Source organism: Ceratosolen solmsi, unplaced genomic scaffold, assembly GCF_000503995.2.
Source record: "Ceratosolen solmsi marchali unplaced genomic scaffold, CerSol_1.0 scaffold6, whole genome shotgun sequence".
In the NCBI taxonomy this organism is placed as follows: domain Eukaryota; kingdom Metazoa; phylum Arthropoda; class Insecta; order Hymenoptera; family Agaonidae; genus Ceratosolen; species Ceratosolen solmsi.
In genome coordinates, this window is record NW_011948414.1 from 11,960,160 (window position 1) to 11,983,145 (window position 22,986).

The 22,986-nt window shown below is 20.9% G+C and overlaps 1 protein-coding gene across 1 annotated transcript in view; it reads left to right on the forward strand.

The window, feature by feature from the left end:
• Nucleotides 1-5,741: 5,741 nt before the first annotated feature.
• LOC105368443 (ATPase family AAA domain-containing protein 2-like) overlaps nt 5,742-22,986 on the forward strand; it is a 29,415-nt gene continuing 12,170 nt past the window's right edge. The window contains exons 1-7 of the mRNA XM_011507453.1: nt 5,742-6,003; nt 11,259-11,407; nt 11,482-11,751; nt 14,055-14,246; nt 16,018-16,199; nt 20,044-20,227; nt 22,050-22,235. Coding sequence (XP_011505755.1) covers nt 5,850-6,003; nt 11,259-11,407; nt 11,482-11,751; nt 14,055-14,246; nt 16,018-16,199; nt 20,044-20,227; nt 22,050-22,235 — 1,317 coding nt within the window. The 5' untranslated portion in view covers nt 5,742-5,849. The remainder of the gene's footprint in view (nt 6,004-11,258; nt 11,408-11,481; nt 11,752-14,054; nt 14,247-16,017; nt 16,200-20,043; nt 20,228-22,049; nt 22,236-22,986) is intronic.

Genomic DNA, 22,986 nt, shown 5'->3' on the forward strand with positions numbered 1-22,986 from the left:
AAAAAACATTAATAACAGTGGTAAACACATCAGGTATGTGGTGAAAATAAAAATACCTATGAATTGTTCATTAATAATTTTTGTTAGAAAAAAAAATTTGACACTTTGTATTTACCAAAGTAATTTATATCATAAGTAAAAAAAAATTGGTATAGATAATATTATAAATTTGATTAATCTAGATCATGAATATTTTAATTTATATAATTATTAATAATCAATATTATTTTACTATTGATGTAGCAAGTTTCTTCTTTCATTTTTACAGTAATAAAAAACGTAATTTTCTCACTGTAAATGAATTTATAATTAGTTCAAGCAGGCTTTTGAAAATTATAGCAAAAACTATTTAGTAAGATAAGGTAGAGCAGTGACATTGAAAGTTGTGTACATAGATTTTATACTCGATAATTGAAAAAAAATACAGATCTATTATTTAAATTTGTTTTGCGACTTCGTTAATGTCGATTATATATTATACACTACCTCGTTACGCACGTTTATTATCTTCGTATGAAGGTGCCGAGATAGAAAAATTAAAGAAAATTATAATAGGCCGTTATAATTTGTCAGTTAAAGAAAAATAAATGCCGTATTTTTTAAAATCTTTTTATTGCATAAGTTAATTGTAAAGAATAGCTAAAAATGTCAAACAAAAGTACCATATTCGCCTGCCAAAGAGATTATAAAACGATATTTTTTGTATCGTAAATTTTTTCTACTGAATTATAATCGGATTAGTTAATAACAGTTGTAAATTATGTAGTTAGTTTGGGAGAAATGAATTTACAAGATTTGGTCGATTTTGAAAAAATTTATTTCTTCTGTTAGACATTTATAGAAGGTTTATTTTTTAATATTAGCCCTTGAATTATTGTTATAAAATGTTAATAAGACGAAAAATTAATTTTTTATAATAAAATAGCATTCCTACTCAAGGGTTTATTTATATTTTGAATTTTAGTAAATTACTAAAACCAATTAATACTTAACACTATCGAATCATTTGTATTAGTTATAACGTACAAGCAATAAACCTTCATGCTTTTTAATACAATATTAATTCTATCATGTTATATTTTAATTAAAAACTAATTTTATAATGCTTTAGAAATAGAATTAAGGAAGCAAACACCGTAACATTCCACAGCTTATAAGGTAATTGATGAGAACATAATTGAAATATTGAAAAAAATTGGAATTTGGTAATTCCTGAATATTGTATCCACTGCCCAGTCTTATTAAGAGTAAATAATTGTCAATATAAATTCGAAAACAGTATATTTATTCGTGACATTAAATATATTTTTCATTTTTTATCTATTTTTCAATAAAAATTCAGTATTAATTATGTATAAATAAATAAATCAACATTAATTAAAAAAATTTTAATTGGAATGATCAATGGTTTCATATTTGTTTGTTGTATTAAGTTAGTAATTAAAAAATGTTTAGAGTATAACTAAACGATAACAAATTTACTTAATTCAAGAATTAAAAAATTTTTTTTCATAAATGATAGTTTCAATTATTTACATAACTCAGAATGATCAGATAAGATATAAACTATATGAAAATGAAAGAGGAAAAATATATAACATCTTATTTAATTTAACATGTACTTATATTTTATTGTTATGAATTGTCACATAATAAATTGAAATTTCAGAAATATTGTTGAATATTTTCTATTGATCTATTTTCAAAAGATAAATGAAATTATAATTTAACAATACCCCATGTATTAAGTCTTAACATATATATTCGTTTTAAGACATAAATTTTAATATTAGAAATAAATTGTAGGAAAGTTATTTATAATTTACGAAGTTTTAAAATTAAAGTTTTTTTAAATAACAAATATACTTTTTATCAAAAATTATCTAAATGTTGAAACATCAAAAAGAAATTAAAAAAATTTTAAATATCAATATAACAAATGAATATTATTTTTTTTATTTTACATAATCTTTGCTTTTTGGTTTCTAATAATTGCTAGATTTTCTGACAAGACTTATATATTACAATGGGTATTTTAATTTACATTTTCTATATTTGTATAATATTCTCACTTTTATTTCCTTATATCCATATTTAGTTATTAATTTTCATTCTTTAATTTTATAGATGTTGATCTTACATTACAAACTTAGTTTTTTGTATATACTTTGTACGTTTTGTTTCATTATATTTAGTTTTTATATTTTATTTATTCTCTTTCTTTTTCAATAATTTGGATTAATATTATAGTAATATTTTTTGTGCTTTTTTTAACTCTAATGTATTTTAATAATCTTCCTTTATATTTTTCCCATATTCTCCTGTTTCTAATACAATCATTGACAAAAAATGTTGATCTTGCTATTTCTTCATATAATACTTTTATTTACTTTCTGTTTTATTTACTAATTATATTATTCAATCCTAATGTCCGCTTCATGTATTTTCTTCTGTTTAAATGTCTTCCTTTTAGTTAAATATTTATACAAAAAATAGCTTTAGTTTTTCTCAATTCTTATCCGTTTTAAATACATTTAATATATATATATATATATATATATATATATATATAATGCAGAATATTATATATTATTTTTATTTTTATATTAGTTTTCCATTTTTTAAGTGTAATCGGGGTTTCTATTTTTTCATTTATAACCTATATTTTTATCTCTTCAAATACTAAGAACGTTTCTTTATCATTAAAGTATTTAAAAAGAATTAAAACAATTGTTTGATGATACACACAAATACGCATGGATTATCATTCCTTTAATAAAGGAAAAAAAAATAAATTGTTATATTTTTTCAATTATACGTACCATTTTAAATACTATTCATATTTACATTTTTTTGTTAATTTTAGGAAATACAATGAAATCATTTTTAATATATTTTATGTTGGTTTGTTTCTATAATTATATAAGTAGAAATGTATGCTAAAATGTAAGTGTTTTCAACAATAATATTAATAAGTTTACATTATTTTTATACATAACAAATATTGCCGGTATAACGGCCAGTAATAACCATAATAATATAATATATTCTTCGAAATGATTTGGTTTTATTTTCCAAACTGAATCCAATATGTGATTTCTGTAGTTTACCGCAAGAGGTAGTAATGTTTCATTACTAAGAATTTGATTATTAAAAAAATATTTTCTACGTAATAAGTATGCCTACATTTTATAAATATTATTAATAACACTACGTGTTTTGCACTATTTCTCAGTCCTTTCATTTATATAATAGGATTACACGAAAAACCAAAAAATATAAAATTGCAACTATATTTAATTAAGGAATATTATCAACAATATTTCATTCAAAATTATAAATATAAATATTTTATTCAAAATTATAAATATATTTATATTGTATTAAGAATGATTAGCAAATAAACATTATTTAGATATTTGATTTTTTTATATGATGGTATCATCTATAACTACTACAAAATAATTTAATATTGTAATTTCGATTCTAATATTTTTCGTCATAATATAATATTTTATAGCTAAAATATAGTAAATAAATATAATTTGAGATTCTAATAAAATATTAAGAAAGAAATATATATAAACAAATTATTTGCTTTTTAGGGTATTCATTGGTCTTTCAAAAAACATATAATTTAATTTTAGTTATTTAGCCAGAATATATTTATAATAAAATATATGTATACTAAAAATTTTACCTTGGATCTATGTTCTCGAATAGCATATATCATATTTTTCATACTTTAAACTATTCGAGTGTCATTGACCTTCATGAGTGACATTGCTGTAAGAATTAAGTTAAATCTACAAAAGAGCCTAAATACTAAAACGAAAAAACTAATACTAAAAAAATTCTAGAACCGTTGTCTAATTATATCAATGAGTAATAAACGTTTTCAATTATCTTTGAAAATTTTGCATATGCTTATCTTTGATGCACTTGTGAGACGAGAATTCTAACTCCATCTTATGTTACAAATGCGTAAGGTTACAAATTGATATTAATGAATATTAAAATAATACAAACACATGAAATTTTAAATTATTATAGTAATAATATTTTAGTTTATTAAGATTTTCTGAATTACTATAAATCAAATAGTAGAATAAAGATATATATAATATATGCAATAAGAATTGAAACTATATTTTAAACCTAAAAGTAACAGCTGATGAAATCAGATGAATCTAAAAGTTTACAGTTTGTAGATAATTTGACTAATTGTATTTTATAGTTTCTACATTTGAAATTAATAAGTAATCGTCTATGTTATCGCTTAATATAAAATTATATGTAAATACTTTCCCTAGTAATTAGATTATTAGTTTCATGTATTTTACTTTTTACGCTTATTCAGATTCTTACACAGATATAATTTTCTTTATAAAGAAACGTTAACTTTCACCAGTATTTATTATTTTTATTTTCATTTAATTAATTCATTATTGTTTGCCACTGACTTTAAAATCATTTTATATTTATTACTTCTACTATAATTATATGTAATGTTTATGAATGCATATCTGACATCAATTTTTCAAATGAAATTTTAAATATTGAACTTCTGTCTCGTAAATCATATACTTTTAAAAACAATCTTCATTTATTTATACTTATAAATGTTTTTCACATTTAAAGAAACTTCATATATATATATATATATATACAAAGTACACATAGTAAGAAATCTTTGTGTATATATATATATAAATATATATTTTAAATATATTTTATTTAAATGAATTATTTATAAAATTTTAATATTTAATTTAGTACAATTCTATTAACTAAATTGTTATCAAAATTATATTATATTTACATTTTGATTATGATTTTAACAAACAAAGCATGTTAATATATTTTATGTTCATTTTATAAAAAGTAATAATAAGCATATTCCGATATTTCTTTTGAAAATAATATATATTTATTTCAATTATAGATGCATGAAATAAAATTATTATTTTAAAAAAGAATAAATCACCTTTTACTTATATGAATAACGGTTTAAAATTTAATTAGCTAACTTTTCAAATATTCATTTCTATAATATATTTAATATAAAAATTATATGTAGGAGTAATCTTTATGTTATTAAAAAATTTGTTTTATTTAAGTTTACAAGATATATAGAAATATACAGAGATATAGAAGTTTGAATTTATTCATAATTTATATAAGTTTATTCAGGTTATATTTGGATATATGTTGTATATAGTAATTTAAATTTTTAATAGCTGATAAATTCAAAATTTAAATAGGAATTCCATAATTTATAATATTATTCTGGTTCAATTAGTCTCATTATTATAATTATTATTATTTTTATTACTTAAAATTAAGATATTATTTGTAGAATAAATTATAGATATACATTTTCGGAAATCCAGTTACTTGTATATAATATTTCATTATTACTTAATGGAGTGTTAATATGTATTGATTTAAATTCAATGATAAACAAAATTATAAAATTGAAAATATTCGAATTAAATAAGTGATTTAGCGTTTGACTTGAAATTAACTTTTATTCGTGATTTTTAAAAATCTTACTTCGCGTGTTTTTTAACGTTTACTTTTCTAAAGGCGAAATGTTGGGATTATGAAATTCTTTCGTACGACTTTCTTCACGTAAATTCCAGTACATCTTTCTAACCAGTTAACAATGCAAGTAATTTAAGTTATAAATGTGAAATGTTATTATTTAATATACTTATTTTTGCTTTATATAGGTATAATAATTACTTTCTTGAATGGAACATTTTCATGGATTAACTGAATATTGGTACTTAATTTTACGTTAAAGTGATTTTTTCACTTTGAACATACGTGAAAAGTTAAGTAGAATGGCTGGTATAAAAGATTTTTCCTGCGTTGGTGGTCTTGAAAAGCATATACGAATCGTCAAAGAAATGGTTCTATTTCCTCTTATATATGGAGATATTTATGCAAAATTTAACCTTCGACCACCACGAGGACTTTTATTTTATGGACCACCAGGTGAACTTTCAATATATTTATTAAGTTAATTACTTAATTCATTAGAATGAATGCATTTATACTTGACTATTCAAATTTTTGTTCTACACATATATATTTTTTCTATTATTTTTTCTGTTTGAAATGGAAATAAATTTTCAATTTTCTGTTGAAATTTAAAAAAATTTCATATGAGTATTTAACTAGAATTAATAAGAAAATTCATTTTAACTTATACATAAATATAAAAAATTCTAGTATAAATGCATTATTTGAAACTAAATGAAGAAAAATTAATATAATAGCATAATTGTGTTTTGAGATTTATTATTAATAAAATGCATTTGTATAATACTTATATATATATTTAATGTTGAATTTAGTAAATCATAAATTCTATTAATTATAATAAATTATAATAAAAATTGTAGCTTATTAATGCTGAAGTATCAAAAAATGCGTGCACAAATACACACAGGCAGAACAGATAGAAAAAGCAAATAGACATTTCCAAGTTTTCATTTGTATATAAATTATACGATCAAATTTAAGGGAAAACATTTTGATTATCTCATTATTCATCGATTTATAATTAAGATATATGGTATTATAATAAATACACTTATATTTATTTTACTAATACATTAACTTAAAAACTTGGTGACATATTTTATCATAATATACTAAGAAATTTTTAAAAGTGAATTTAACTGATAGTCATTTTATTTAGTGAATTTTCATTTTTTAATTATAAATATAAATATTTGACAGTTAGAGAAGAAGAAATAGGTAACAATTAGAGGAACTATAATTTATTACAGTTTATATAATGTATATGATTTTTTATAAATAAGATCAATATTTATTATCTATATTTATATATATTAATCATCTTATAATTTTGTTATCGTCGCAAGTGGTATTTAAGTATATACTACTATATATTTGAATTTTTTTAAATAAATAAATCGTAACAGAACAATCAATAGTTTTAAAAACAATTTTAAAAAATCGCTTACAACATTCAATATAAACTAGTTATAATTTACTAATAACGAGTTGTTGCATGTTTTATATTTTTATATAAAATTTTGAGTTTAAAACATATTAAATTAACAACATTATCACGTAATACTTATTAAGTCGAGTAATTGTATTGGAGAAGTCTTTCCATTTTTGTTATTAAAAAGATATCATTATAGCCATAACGAGCTTTATAAACTGCATGTAATGAATGGATTGTTGTTTTTCAGCCGATTATACGCGCTCGCGCGCGTGTATGTGTGTACCATTGTAGTCAGATTCTTAGAAAATGGTCTTATTAAATTTCTTAAGAGACACATTGCAAAATCTTGTAAAGTTGTAAATTGAGCTGTGATAAAATTTCCGTTCCAATTTATCGAAACTGAATTATAGTTAAATCTGTAATATGAAATATCAAGAATTGTCATAATTGCTATTGTTTTGTATAACGCATTTATGCACTATTAAAAATTACGATTACACAATATATGAAGTGAAGCCATTAAAAGCAATTTTATATTATAAAATTTGGTTTACATATAATACAGTGGCATATTATATGAGCCATGTCTAAATATATTTTTATACGAAGAGTAAATTTTATAGAAAGTTTTCCTAATGAACTCAAGATTCAAGCAAAAATACCTATTATCCATAGTTTTGTAGTAATACAAAAATTTAGTTATTATCAGAAATTTATTAGAATACTACCTTTCTCTTTTGACTATTTTTCTCCTTTTATTTTTATTCTTTATATATTAAAAATTTGTCATTGCTTAAATTTTTTATCGCTTAGAAACTGACACACATCGCCACAGTAGTATGTTCTAGTTTATAATATAATTTTATGCATCTTTTTTAATTAAAGTAGATTTTGTATTTATCATTATATTCTTGTATGCTCGTTTACATTTTAATTATACTTAACTTATGTTACTTTCATGGTTTATATTATTTTTACCTTTCTTCTATCACAGATAAATAATTTTTATCGAGCATTTATAATATTTAGGAAAATTATAATAACCATACATAACGGTCTTGAAAAAAATAAGTGATGAATTGAAATTGAAATAATGAATTTTATTTAGATTTTAAAGTTAATAAAATTTATCTACAAAATTCATTTAGAAATTCTTGTAATAACGTAAACAAAATCTATATGCATAATATAAAAATTAATAATAAATATGTAAAATAATATGTAAATAAATACTATATAATAATCAATGAGGCGTATTCATTAATTAATAAGTTCAATTTGATATATATATATATATATATATATATATACTATATTTAAACGCATATTTATATTCATATATACATATAAATTTTGCAAATTAGACACAATTAAAAAACAATTATACAGTGATTTTTTTGGAAAAGGTTACATGTAAGAATATTATTGAGGCTTTAAAGAGTAGAATTTTTCAGGTGAACATCTGTAGTAATGGACATTCATCTGCTACACCATTCACCAACCTCCTTATATAGAAATAAAAAGTGTTTTAGTATATTCGGAATGGCTGATTGCATCGTTATTATATACTTTGAACAGTTCACACATCCACATACTTATCATATACTTAAATACAAAACTAATTATTAATATACGCCAGGTTTACTTAAATTTTAGCTTATAATTTAATATTTAAAGCCAGAAACAAGCTTACATGAAAAAAATTGTATTTTTTATATTGTCTGATTGTATATTTACGATTATATTTTTATATAATTAAATATTAATCAGTCTCTTTTCTTTAATATCTTGCTAGTGTATTTAAATACATTAATACTTTTATTTCTTGGATATATTTGAAGATTAAAAGTTTTAGTTATTCATGAACAAATACATAATATATATTATATTAATTCTTATATTTACCTACAAACAAGACCAAAGTTTAAGTAATTTACAAACTATTTAAATTTTTTTATTAAAATCAAATTATACTTCATGTTATAAAAAATCGGAATCGGTTATAAGAATCTCCAATTATTTGAAGGTTCCGCGTTAAAAATAAGATAAAGTTCATTTGGGGATTTTCTTTAATCCTCGTGTAAACTTACTTACATATAAAATATATAAATTAAGCACAACTTCTTTCTTAAAAACTTCTTTTTAAGCTTGTGAAAGTACTTTTGGCCATTATTAAATATCTTATAAAGAACCGATTATCTTGTACCATTTTTTATGAAAATATTTATTAATATGTAAACTAATGTATATTTTTCATATGATTATACATATGACCATGAATATCATAGGGTTGATAATTTAGTATTTCTACATACAATATATTTATCAACATAATTTTTAGATCTGCTTTAAAATTATCATTTAATGGCCGATTGATAACATCTTTGTCTAAGTAAATCAAATTTATAAAAGTATATATCTGCAAAAAAATTTTGTTATAACTTTAATAGTTACAAAATATTTTGTATTCACAAGTTTAAATAAGTCTTTATCTTGCTTCTAGTTTATATTTTTATTAAATAGGAGTATAGTATAGATCGATTTACTTATAAATAATAAGTATTATTATTAGTATTATTATTATTTATTACTTTTATCATAATTTTTCAGAGTTATGTATATTAATTGTTTTCTACATTAATCTTCACGTTAATAGAAATATATTTAATAATTTTAATTATATTTTTTGCTATTACATTCATATATTTTATTTTATTTTTTATTAAATTATAATCATTTTTCGTATGTATTAAAATTTAAAATATTTCCTCATTCAGCGCTAAATGAATTATTGAATTTATTAATTTGTACATTGGCTTAAATGTTGATAATAATAAGTTTGTCTAATACAGCTAAGGGTTATTCATGGAATACTTTTTCTTTCATAAATCTTTTTTCTAAATACGTTTTGAATATTATTACTAGTTTTCTTGGTGCAAAATAAAAATAATTTAATCAAATGTTATTTAACTAACACAAACTTTAGCTTTGTAAATATTACTCTGCAAAGTTATTATTATTATTATATATTGCCAAACGGATTAACACTTATTGAAAATATTTCATATTATTTTACATTATTTTAGTACTCAAATATTGAATGTTACTATAAGAATAATTATAATTGAATAGGAAATTGCTAATAATTAGTTATAATGGTGGCGCTGTTGCCATAAATATAAAATGGAAAAATGTTTAAATTTTACTTTAATGTTTAAAATTGTGCTTCATAATTTTTACGTTTTGTCATTATTTCCAAACTTTTCCATTTCTTCTCATATTCTTTCTAATATACAAATCTAATGTACAAAAGAGATATTAATAGTTGTTATATTAAATGATATTAACTTGATTTATTAAATCTATGAATTGCAATTAGATTATACAAACTGAAAAATATTTATCCATTTTTATTTTATTGTTCATTTTATAATAATTTGGTAAAAGGTTTATTTGATCTGTGTCAAAATATTAACTGTGTTTATTAAGTATATGTCTTCGATACAAAAATTTGTTAAGTGACGTTTTAATAGTTATTTTTTAAAGCTTATCGATCCTAATCAGGTCGTTGTTAGATTTAATTTATTTAATTTGTTTTTGATATTGCTTTTTGGTTAGTTCGAATATACTTTTTAAACAGAATAAAATTTTGTTTATTTTTTTTATCTACCCTTACTTATTACGTAAGATTTCTTTAATCATAACTAATTATTATACGAACTAAGTACATGCAACTGCTCTAGAATTTTCAATTTGTTATCCTTTTGTATCTTATGGAATTATTCTAATAATAATAGTAGTTAAAGGAAGTATATAGTGTGTTTTTAGTTTTATATATCAATATAGATATACAATTTTAATTTTTGTAGTAAATTTTATGTAGCAAGTATTACTATTGATAGATATTTATGCTCATCAGCAAATACTTATTGTATACGGAAATAAAAGCACAAAAAGGAAATTGAATTTTAATATCGAGTATTCTTTTATTCATATTCATTATGTTCACAAGAAATTCAGAACAAAGAAAAATGTTGGAAATCCAAAAGATAATATATTATACTCATTTATATAAATTATATTATAACTATACTACGTGAGCCTCGGCTATCACTTTTAAATTCTAATATGTCAAAATTAATTAGCTTTACTATATAAAAAAGTATTAACGAAATAAATAATTAATATATTGCATTAATATAAATTTCAATTACTGTATTTTTTGTATTTTTAATTATTGTAATGAATTTGAATTTTTTCTGTTTATTAGGTACAGGGAAAACATTAGTTGCAAGTGCACTTGCAGTAGAATGTAGTAATTCTGAACGAAAGGTTTCATTCATTTCACGAAAGGGATCTGATTGCTTAAGCAAATGGGTTGGTGAAAGTGAAAAGAAACTTCAAAAAATTTTTCAAATGGTTAGTATTGTCTAGTTGATATATATTTTTCTCTTTATATTTTTCTATAAATATATTGTAAAATTATTATCTAGGCACAGCAAAGTAGACCATGTATCATTTTTTTTGACGAGGTCGATGGACTAGCACCAGTAAGATCGAGTCGTCAAGATTTTGTTCATGCAAGTATAGTATCAACTCTACTAGCTTTAATGGATGGCTTAGACAATAATTCAGAAATTATTGTAATTGGAGCTACTAACAGGCTTGATGCTATTGATCCAGCTCTGAGAAGACCTGGAAGATTCGATAGAGAACTCTACTTTCCTTTGCCTTGTTTTACTGCCAGAAAAGACATACTTTTGGTATATTATCTTTACGTATCAAATTTATATCTGATAAAAAAATTTAAAAAGAAGAAAAACACGTGTCATTGATGAGTTCTAAAAAAACTTATCTTGTTAATCTAAAAAATATGATAAAAAAATTTAATTAAAACAATTTTTTGTTAATTAATTTTTTTTTAATCTATTAATTATTGAATGTTTTTATTAAATAATATATATATATATATATATATATAACTATTATACAGTTTATATAATATGCGTATTATATATTTACCCAATATATGTTATTATATACTCGATTTTATAAAGTTCATACTTTTATTTAGTAAAACGTGTATACCCGAATCTTATACTTTACATCAAAATGCACACAAAGTTAATCTTATTATTTAACAAACATTATAATAAATATTATTCTAATGAAAAAATTATTTAAATTTAAATTGTAATAATTATATATAAAATTTATTATTCATTAAATATATTACTAATGATTGATAAACCTCATAAATTAATATCATAAACTGTGAAAGAAAAATCTGACATAGTTAAATATATATAAAGTTATTAAGAATTAATATACATCTATGAAATTATCACAAATTTAATTATTTTATATTTTTTAATTATTACAAATATAAGTATATTTTGAAAATTAGAGAAAACTATTCCATAAAATAGTTTTAATAAACGATTGATGTTATTTTTTTGCTATTTTTGGAAATTATAGAACGTATAAATTTTTTATTAAATTTTATAATAGGAAACTTATGTTTTAAATATTATTGAAACTTTAAATAAATTTCAATATTAACATTATTCCTATGCATTTTTAGTTAGTTACAATTATTTATATAACACTGCCACATAATAATGTATGAATAATGTACTCGAAGTGTTATAGGTAGAACGCGAGTTTTATTCCAGAACAAAACACGGTTTAATTTATTTAAAATTTGTTTAAATAATAGTAAACATTGTAAATTGAAGAATACTAGTATATTCTTTTATTTCGGCATATAATTTATAAGTTTATATACAACAATATAATTTACTATTTATTAATGATAAAAGTATTTACTATTTCAAATGAATAAATCAATGCATTTAATAAATGGAACTTAACAATTCTATAAATTTTGATGTAATAATAAACATAATACTTATATAAACTATTTTATAATATTGAATTTAGAAAATAGAATTTATTCAAATTATAATCTCTTTGTGTCAACTAAAGAATCTTTGCAATATATCGTATGTAAAAAAAATCCTAATTCTAAGGTTTTGTCTAAAATTTTTTAAATTATGATAAATTCTGGTATACTTAAGTAAATCAAAACAAAATGCTTTGTGGAAATAAAAAATTTATAATCTCTTTATGAGATTCGCAAAGCAATAAACAAGAGTTAATCTAAGCTAATTCAGTTTTTATAATAATTTAGACATATATCTTATTACATATAGTTTATATTGCTCATTATTGTGATATCATGCACTTTTTATTACATCTTATAACATTAATGCTTAATACATACTATTAGATTTCATTAATCTATTGTTACAAAAAAATTAATTTCTATACAAAATGCAATATATTACAAAATAAAAATAGAATATATCATGTCATTAAAATATGAAATTATAAATATTCTGAAACTTTCAAATATTTAATTTCAATATCTTTCAATTATGATTAGCTAGTAAAGCTTGAATTTCATAATGTTGTTCAAAATAATTTATTATATTTTTATATAGGATTTTATATTGTACTTGAAAGAAAAGCATTGTTTTTAAGTGAAGATATCTAAATTTAATAAATATATAAATATATAATATGTGCATATTTTATCTATATATAAATATATTATATATATCTTTAATAAAATCGTTGTTTTTAGTCTTTTTCTTAGAAATTATTAATTTATATGTTGAATTAAATGTTTAGATAAAAATGTAGAAATTTTAAATTATATAGTATAAAAATTCACTAGTTTAAAATTGTATAGGAAAATCATTTTATTTGTTAACTAATAAAAAATCCAAAAATAATGTATTTAAATAAAGAAATAAAACCAATTACAAAGGTATTTTATATGCACATAATGAGATCATGCAAAAATGTGTAAATAAAATAATTTCATCGTAAATTTTTTAATTTAAAAATAATTCAATATCCATCATAAATTCTGTTATTTAAGGTATAACAATAATATCTTAAATATTATTTTTTTTTTTATTATAAAATTTAATATTTATGATTAGTTTTTAATTATTTGTTACATTATTACAATTGCATTTTTTTGTTTCTTTAATAGATACATGTAAAAAATTGGAAACAGAAGCCACCACAAAAATTCCTTGCTTATCTGGCATCAATAACCGTTGGCTTTTGTGGTAGTGATTTGCAGGCTCTTTGTACCGAGGCTGTAATGTGTTGTGTTAGGAGAAATTATCCTCAAATATATACTACCAAATCAAAGCATCATATAAACGAAAGATCATTAAAGGTAAACTTTGAATATTTATTGTATAATACAATAAAATTACCATAATATAATTATAATTTCAATTTTTATTAAAATTCAATAAGAAAATATGAATACTTTTTGTAAAAAACATTTAAATAAGATATGATATTATAAAAATTCGTAATAGAAAGATTATTTTGTAGATTTATAATTTATTTTAAATATAATTTATACGAATTTTCGAAATAATCTATCCTATTTTTTCAATTGGTTCGATTTTATTATAGAAGACAATACTGCAAGACACTTTATTAACTGTGTGAGAATTACAAAGTTCTAAAATTATAGTATGAAACTAGTTTAAAAAAGACTGCAGCATGCAGTTATACTAATAATTTGATTCAATGCTAATATGAGATAATATAGCCTATAACGAAACATTTCGTGTAAATTTGGTAATTTTACATATACATGCATGAATGAAATCTCTTTTTTACTATAATATATATATATATATATATATATATATATAATATTTAAGACATGTAATTAGTTATGTCATAAATTAGACATATATGTCATAGATTATTATAAAATATTAAACATTTTTATTAAAATCAATCCTTAATGAGGAAGTTAAAAAAACACAAATAAGCCTTCCATACGTAATCTTTAATATTTAGTAACTATTGTGACATAAGCTTCACTCTTCGCTATCAACTTTTTCGTGATACAGATGTAAATGGCGAAGTACGAATGTTTTACAAAATACATGTATAGTATTATCAATCCATTATGTGAATGAATAATAAATAAACACTAATAAAATAAAATATATTTTAATCTAAAAAAATTGAATACAAACATTTGACGAACCCTGCTTCAATTTTAATTTAATATTGAATAATAATTAATATATAAGTATTCACTTAGTCGCTTATATCTCCTTTATTCTCTCTTATTCTATCGCTAAATTAAAATTCTAACATTCCTTCTAAAATGTTCCTCTTCTGACTTTAAAAGGCGTGGCATCGTATAATAACCACGAGCCTATTCTATAAAAATACTACAATACTGAAACAATATTTTATGTAATTTAAATAAAAACTAAAGTAAGAAGTATATTTAAGACCTATAGAGTAAATTGATGAAGCAATGAATGGAACGATTGAATATAGGGAATGAATAAGTACATGCAACCAAGAATTTCCATCACAGAAAATTGAAAAATACCTAATTGGTATAAGATATAATGAATACAGCAATGCATCTTCAAAGCTCTGACTCGATTTTAATCTATATAATGATATAATTAAGGATCTTATTCAATATCGAACGACAGCTGTTAGACATAGAGATGTAATTATAACTACATGGTGGGTTAGAAGTAAGATTGCTACGGTTTACGTGTTGATGGGTGAAATGCTATTTTAAGTGAAGTAGTTGCTTGTTTAATTACTGCGAATTTTTATCTAGTACAACATTGCAACAAATTATAATGTCTATGAAAATCGCGTGAGTTAACACGTGTTATAATCACTGGACATTAAAATACTATTTTAGTAATAGTTCTCCATATTTTCCATACAGGTCCTGTATTTTATACATAACTAATCCCAAACTTACATACATTAAACTCAATATATTTATAATTGTGAATATTATAATTATTATAATATCCATTTATAAATATGTGGCAATAAATTATAGATAGTACATTTTTATAATATATAAATAAAATGAAATAAAATATATTTTAAAAAACAATATGTTTTCATTCAAATACAATATTAAAAAAAATTTATTCTAGGTTGAAAAACTAGATTTTATTAAAGCCCAGCAGAACATAGTGCCGGCCTCACATCGTGTTTGCATTGCACCGGTAAAAACATTATCGACGGAAATTCGACCACTTCTTGAAAATATATTGAATCATATTATGACAAATTTGTATAATATTTGTCCAACAGAAATGATAACATCAGAAGATTCGTAAGAAAAAGTGTTTAAATTTGTTATAGTATTTGAATATATAATTAATTATTTAATTTATATATTTAGTAAAAGATTTATTGAATACAAAATGTTGAAAAATTATCGCAGGTACAAAAAATATGTTGTATATTTTTTCTCATAACAGTGAATTAGATTTATTAGTTTTTTCTAAATATTTGATATGAAAAGGTTATTAAAAAAATTAACACTAACACTAATTACATTTTTTGAATATCTTACAAGAATATAGTATTTGTAAAGCATAATTAAACATTTTTTAATCTTGGTTAATTTTACAATACCTCATATACTTTTATGCTTAAAAATAGTAATATAAGTAACGATATATATTATTAAAAAGCGTGTTATTAATTAATCTAAGACATCTATTGGATAGACATTTATGGAAGATAGTACCTTCGTAAATAATTATGATATAAATCTGATCAATATTATTTAGTATTTCAACCAATTTATAATACTTCGATATCGATACAGTATCTTCTTTATCATTTAGATAAATAAATTAACAGATAATAAATATTTTTATATTTCATAGCTATATTTTATAGTATAAATTTTTATTTTATATATATTTTTTTAATTAAAATTGTCTTTTGAAAAACTATATAAATTTCATATATATAATTCATCAAAAATATTTGTCTAGCTACATTGTTAAGTTTATTGATTAAAATTTATAACTGTTTTATAGCAGTTACTATAAGTAATAGCCATGCAAGAAAATTGAGTCAAAGTCATGGTGGTTATTACTGATGGCTATTGGTTGGCTGGTGGTTATTACTAATTTGATTGCTTCATATATAATATTATGAGTAATTTCGAATTTGATAAATAATAATGTTCTTTAAATGGCATAGTAAACATTGTGCATACCTATAATTACGATATCAAATAATTATATTGAAGCTTAGAACTACATAAATGCGTCAATATTATATATTATTTTGTGAGAAATAAATTAATATTTAGGTATAATAATAATTACACATGACATAAAATTATATACAGATGAATAATCAGATTTCTGCAATAATTAAGTAAACAATAATTAATAACAAAACATTAATTAATAAATTAGACATCTGTTATTAATTATATCTTTTAGTCATTTAGCATGAATGCACGCGCATATACACACTATCATACCTAAATAAACAAGAATTGCAGGAGATGAGTGATTATAAATAGTATTTCTGATATAAACTAAACGTATGTGTAATTTGACATTAATAATTATTAGAATTATATTTTCAAACATTTTAATTCTGTATTTATACCTTTATCAATTCATATTCTACTTCTTCTTTTTTTGTCATATTACAATTGTTTTTTTAGTTACTCACTTTCTTTTATACGTTTATAGTTTTATTTTCGTCAAATATTAAATGAGCGAATAGGTGTTACCAATTATTTTAACAGGTCTATTTATTTCTGTGTTTGCGATTGGTGAAAACAAATATATCCATATGCATTATCATAGGTAAATTCTAACCTTTATTCGGCATTGACTGCATACTAGTATCTTTTTTTCATACCTATCTTAATAAAGAAAATATTTATCATTCTAACAATGCATTGCTACTATTATATTATCTTTATACTATTGCTATTTATATACCATTCCCAGAAGATAATGTATGTACAAATGTCATACTTAACTCACTATAAACTTTCAGTTTCCTAATAGATATCAGAATCTTGGTTACGAGTTCAACTTGACTCCTTTTTTTCTTCCTAGTGTCAACTTGTTTACTTTTTAGTGAAATTCAAAATATTAGTTTTATTACTGGAAATGTGTTGTTAAACACGAAGACCGCAACTTATACCTTCTTTTTTTTAAGTAAAATCTATTGGAAGCTAGCAATCAGTTCTTGAATGTTCTGTTACTCTTTTAAACTCTGACGATTTCAAATATATCTTATGAACAAATTATGTATAATATAAATGATCTATATATAATCATAACCATTTATATAATTTTACATATTGAAAATGACTTGTTCATCATATATTTTCATATGAAGTTCATTATAAATGTACCATATTTGCCAGTGATTCGAAGCGTACAACTTGTGTAACAATTACTATTAACAAAATTCTTAGCTCCCACTAATGTATTTCAATTCACCAGACTTATAGATTTACTGTAGATTTTATTTTTGAAAGGGAGACTTGATCTGGGCGAGACATTAATGTCGAGATATAATTTTATTAAATTAACACAACGGTCTTACTTTATATGGAGGAATCAAAACAAAACAATTTCTTTTTACTTCTTAGTATTTATTATACTAATATGATATAATAGGGTATGCATACCAGAATATGTGCTTTGCAATGATTGGAGAGATTTTACAATGTCCCGAGCATTGATGGGGACAATAAATAATTCGAAAAGAAGAACAATAAACTATATCATACATTTTTTGTTAATGAGGTTTGTTACTACCCATTTCCCATTACAAATTTGTATGTATGTATATATTAGTTAGATTTTATAATTTATAAAAATTTCTGCATAATATAAGTATGTAGTAAAAATGTATGAAGAAAGTACAATAAGTATATTATTAAATAATATTTAGTATGGATATAAATAGTCGGATACATACTGAAATTGAATCTTGGAATATCAATGAATAATATAATAATAGCAGTTACTAAAATTTTATTTCACAAAAATTTCCATTGAAATTGGGAAAGTATTTCGGATTAATAAAAAGCTCATCTTTATTACATGATAATTATAAATTTATTACTTTATAAATTTATTGAGATAATTTGCGGTACATAAATAATGAAGATATGCGTACTTAATAATGATTATGATTATAACCGTGATTAACATTATTATGAATGTTTAAATGATAAATGTTAATATCTAATAGTTTCAGTCTATAACAAGATTTTACTAATTAAGTTACATATACATTGAAATACTCAACTTAAAAGCTTTAAATATATATTCTAAGCCTTGATATATAACAATAATTTGCTGGTTATTTTAAATCAAGTAGTCAACTTAAATTTAAAGTATATAGTCTATTACTACTTTAGAGTTAAAATCCTGTAAAAATTGCAGACGTAATTTATAGTTCCATTTTGTATATAAATTGAAAAATAAAATTTCAATTGCGATATTATTAAATAAAATATACTTTTTCCTTATATATTTATATTGAGTATATGTAATTATATCGTCATGCTCAGAGGATAATAAATAAAAGATCTTATTTAGAAATATATTTATAAATAATGCTATAAATATATCGAAGTCAAAATTAGTGTAGAAAATAATTAATATGATCCCAATCTTGGAAGCAAGTATTAAAAATATAACATGTAAGTTTAAAAGTAAAAATACATTTAAAAAATGTTCAATGTATACCAATAGATAATACTAATGAATTAGTTAATAATAATTATTACTAGTAATTATTAGCCATTTGATTAGTATTATCTACAAGTATGTATTGAAAATCTTATAAAAAATATTATCAATATTATCATCATTATGTCAATATAGATGATCTACAATAATCAAAGTAATAATCTTTTCTCGCCGTGACAGATTAATTTTTTTCATCTTTTTAAGTTCTCTTTATACTCTAAATGTTAAAATTAATTATTACTAAAATCCTACATTTTATATACTAATTAATCATCAAATTCTCTTTTATACTTAATAATTTTTAGTATAAAATGTTAGTGAGTAGCTATTTATTAACAATATTTAACTATATATTGTATGAAACTATATTAAGTATAAAATATAATCTGTATTTATAAAGTAAATAAAAATATTACATATATTTAGAGTTATTAAAACATCACATTCAACCAATTGTCCCAGGATTTTATTATGCGGAATTGATGATTGTCATACTCGACATATAGGACCGGCTATTTTACATACATTGGAACATTTACCTTGCCATATTTTAGATGTGACAACACTTTTTGAAGAAACTGGTAGAGCTGCAGAAGAATCTATTATTCAAGTAATAATTGTTTTAATTGAATTTTATTATTTTCCAAAAATTTCTCAAAGCCTGTTAATAATTGTATTCAATATATGATAATTTTCATACCAACAAATTTTTTAAAATTATTTTATATGCAAATAATTATGGTATAATAACATTACAGATAAAATACAATTGTGATACTATTTTTTTACACATGCACAAAAGTAAAATCATAAATAAAAAAAAATTAAATACACATAAAGCAAATATATTACTTTTAAAAAAAGAAAAATACTAAAAATTAAAATATAAACTGAATATTAAATTTATAATTAAATTTCATATTGAAAAAATATTTAAACCTTTTATATATTTAAAATAATGCATGAATCGATGAAGTATATTGTATATTTCAATCATATGTATATATTAAAATTGTTTAAATAGAACTCCACGCATTATAATAATACGTTAAATTATATGCCAATACTGAATTTTAGTGACTATAATTTTGACTATTTTATTTCTTATTAAAATTCAAATTATATATAATTTTTTCGAAATTCCTACGGATTTGTTAAAGGTTTCTTCAAATCGAATTCAGACACTTTAATATGTTTTGTAAATCTAAAAATTCTTGCGTAAAGCTATAGATATCTTTTACACTGCTAAACATCAACTGTTTTATACGAGTATACTAGTATACTATTATACTATATACTAGTATAAGATACATGTATTTTTTGGTGGGATTGTAATGTTTGCAATTTTTGTTATATCAGAAGTGAAACATAATATTCCTTTATCCTTTACTTTAATTATAGATCTTTTCTTCATTTATAAATTAAATTCTTCATAAAAAATTTTTAATATAATTTCAATTTTTATTTTTGAATTAAAAAATTTGGAAATATGAAAATTTCATTTCATAAAAGAAAATTCAAAAAGAAAATTTTTAACTTTTTGTGCAGGCTAATTCCATTTTTTTTTTTTATAAAGAAAACCAAAGTTCCTAAAATATTCAATATAAATTTTGTGACCGTACAACCAGAAGTTAAAATTAAAGAAGTTAAAAACAAAATTTATTGGTAGTCCTGTCCGATATTCACTTATATATATATATTTACATCAAATAATATATTATAATAATTATAAAGTCAGTATACAAAGTAATTGAACGTACTCATTGAATTTAATTGGTATATTTAAATATACGATAGACTTTAAAAAAATATATAATATTTTTTTATGTTAAAGTATTTAAGAATGAAATAACTTTTTGTATGGCAATTGCGATTCATACTTATGAAATAGTTACTATTTTCACAAGAGGAATACGTTATAATATATTAGAAATAATTGTAAAACAATTTAAAACTTGTTATAAATAAAACAATACATTTGAATATTCTTTTTATAAGATTTTAAACTATAAATAATATGTATTATATTAGTAAAATTATATATGACACTCTACAAAGATTTAATTTTAATTTTAATTTAATTTAATTTTAGTTTTACTGATATGTTAAAATTATTTTACATATACAAAAGTCTGTAATTTTTTAAACTTTAGTTTTTAATTTTATAATAATTAATATAAATATTTTACTATTTTACTTTTACATTACAAATTTCTTTAAATATCAAAATCTAAAATTAAAAAAATTTTTAATTATTTTTAAAAATAATTGCCATTGATACGTGCGTTTTTCCATTACTTTTTTATTACTTAAGTATTAATATTTTATATAGCAAATAAACACATTCAAATAAATTGTTATATTGTATTTACTTTTTATTTATTTTCTTATTAAATAATGTTTTATTATTTTTTCACTTTAATTTTCTGCAGAAAGTGAAGGCTGCACGCCATACACTGCCGTCTCTGTTATATGTACCTGATATTCTGTCCTGGTGGGATTTAGTGGATGAGGCCGCGCGTGTGATATTTACATCATTATTACGAGGCTTAGATCAATCTGTCCATATTCTTATATTGATTACCGCCAAATGTGATCTTGAAAATATACCATTAGAGGTTATCAAATCTAATTTATGATTTTATATTTTTTATAAACATTTTTTAATTACAAATATTTATGTCACAATACAATTATATACAAATTATATATGTATGTAAATATTTAGAAATATGTACATAATTATAAAATTAAACACATTTTTAATTTTATTATAATTATATACTTAATTAAACTTAGTTTAGTTTTTTTTTACTATTTATTTCTTAAATATTCTAGGTGAATTCTTTTTATAGTAAATATACGAAAAAAAAAATTATAAATATCTTCTATACAGTTACTAAGGTGATAGTGTTATTTATAAAAAAAGAAATATGAATTTTCGAATAAAATAATTTATTTACAACCAATTTAAAATATACTAATTGATGTTTTTAAAATGAAAAAAAAATCAATTCTTGTCATAATATAAAGAAATAAAATTACACCAAGGCAAATCAAATAATAAATTTTTTATTTTTTAATAATTAGCTGAATGTGATATACTTTTCTTATTGTACGTATTTGATCTTAAATTAATTTTAATATGTATCAAACATTTAAAGTTGAGAATCGAATATTCAAAGCGTAAAAATAGAGTACTCGTTATTCTTTTTCGATCCATAAAATGATAAGAAGTAATAAAATTATAATATTTATTATAATAATAATAAACAAAGTAGTCTTTCATAAGCAAAATAGTATAGTTCAGATCGGTGTAATTTTCTTAATCATTAAAAATAATTTCTTTCAAGTTTTGAACTTAATACA